Source organism: Mandrillus leucophaeus, unplaced genomic scaffold (assembly GCF_000951045.1).
Source record: "Mandrillus leucophaeus isolate KB7577 unplaced genomic scaffold, Mleu.le_1.0 Scaffold915, whole genome shotgun sequence".
NCBI lineage: Eukaryota > Metazoa > Chordata > Mammalia > Primates > Cercopithecidae > Mandrillus > Mandrillus leucophaeus.
In genome coordinates, this window is record NW_012109975.1 from 528,322 (window position 1) to 530,194 (window position 1,873).

Here is a 1,873-nt window from a genome sequence, read left to right on the forward strand (position 1 = left end):
GTTGTCAAACATTATCTCTACATTTCTTTAGAGCATGGGTCTAATAAGATCATTCATCTAATAATTTTGAGAAGCTCTTTCTCTCCTAGAGCAATGCTTCTCAAACTGTACTGTACGTGCGTATGCGCCGGAGATCTTGTTGAAACTGAGTGCGAGCAGGTCTGGGGTGGGTGCAGGATTCTGCATTTCTGTTCAGCTCCCAGGTGCTGCGGGTGCTGCTGGTTCATGGACCACACTAGGCAGAGACCTAGCGGAGGGTTCTTGGAGTTTGGTGATGCTGTTCTCATCCAGGTTCGTCAGTTATGCAAAATGGTTTTCTTTCTGTGTCTTGGTTTCCCTCATCTGTAACATGAGAATATTGAATGAAATGGTGTCTAATGGCTCTTCTCAACTCAAACATTTTAGGATGACACAGGAGGAGGTAAGAAGAATGAGGGGGCAGGCTGCGGTTCTGAGCACAGATTCATTCTCTTAATCTCCACCCAACTTTCATATTTATTAATAGTTTATTTTAAAGGTAGTATGAATGACACACCATACGTTTTCCATATTTATATTAGAATGTAGACCTTCACAAAATAATTTTAAATATGACAACTTAGTAAATAAATTGCAAGTAAAATATACTTCGCCCTCTACCCTCATCATTTACATGTGTTTTGTTGCTTTTATGTTATTAGGAAATCCTCCATAGCTTGGGTGGGATTGAAAACCTGGCTCAGGTAAGATTCCTGTTGTGGTGGCTGGTCTCGCCTTCTCAGTTTTTGCCTGCTCTGAGCAAGAGTTAAAAGGGTGTGTGGCTTTCCTGTGTTATGCTGTCTGCCCCAGAGAGGGACAGGTGGGGTTAAGTGTGAGTGTGAGGCATGATACTCACAGAGCAGGGAGGAACCCACGACATTTTGTTCTGGCTGATTGGGCTCACTTTGCTCAGCCTGTTGAAATGAGAAGGTGCTATAAAGGGTCACATGTCTTTAGATAATAATAATAAGAAATAGGCAGCCGGGTGCAGTGGCTCACGCCTGTAATCCTAGCATTTTGGGAGGCCGAGATGGGTGGATCACCTGAGATCAGGAGTTTGAGACCAGCCTGGCCAACATGGTGAAACCCCGTCTCTACTAAAAATATAAAAGTCAGCCAGGCACGGTGGCAGGTGCCTATAATCCCAGCTACTCAGGAGGCTGAGGCAGGAGAAACGCTTGAACCTAGCGGGGCGGAGGTTGCAGTGAGCTGAGGTTGCACCATTGCACTCCAGCCTGGGCAAAAGAATGAAACTCCGTCTAACAACAACAACAAAAGGGGCGATGGCTGGAAGGCTCAAGCCCTTAGCATTGTATATACCATATGGTAGGAGGAAAAGAAGTATGTGTATATATATGTATATATATTTGAGACGGTGTCTTACTGTGTTGCCTAGGCTGATCTCAAAATGCTGGGCCCAAGCAATCCTCCTGCTTCAGCCTCCTGAGTGTGGGATTATAGGTGTGTGCCGCTGGGCCTGGCAAGATAATAACCTGATTATGAAGATGTTCAAAACTTTTTCACACAAGAAAACGATTACTGTGCTCAATAAAATACTAATAAATAGATGACAAAGAAAGGAAGGATCTTGACATTATTTATTTTTCTGCTTTGCTACCTACTGAGGGAGGGTAAGCAAGTGAATATATATACTGAGCAACTCAGAGGCTTGCATTTATTAATAAAATAAAACAAAATTTCTTTCTTTCTTTTCTTTTTTTGAGACAGGGTCTCACTCTGTCACCCAGGCTGGAGTGCAGTGGTGCGATGTCGGCTCACTGCAACCTCTGCCTCCTGGGTTCAAGTGATTCTCGTGCCTCAGCCTCCCAAGTAGCTGAGATTACAGGCATGCGCC

At 44.2% G+C, this 1,873-nt stretch overlaps 1 protein-coding gene across 3 annotated transcripts in view; it reads left to right on the top strand.

Moving 5' to 3' along the window:
- NEK10 (NIMA-related kinase 10) overlaps window positions 1-1,873 on the top strand; it is a 281,170-nt gene that overhangs the window by 59,020 nt on the left and 220,277 nt on the right. For all 3 annotated transcript variants that reach the window (XM_011969857.1, XM_011969859.1, XM_011969858.1), the window contains exon 8: window positions 681-722. In XM_011969857.1, coding sequence (XP_011825247.1) covers window positions 681-722 — 42 coding nt within the window. The remainder of the gene's footprint in view (window positions 1-680; window positions 723-1,873) is intronic.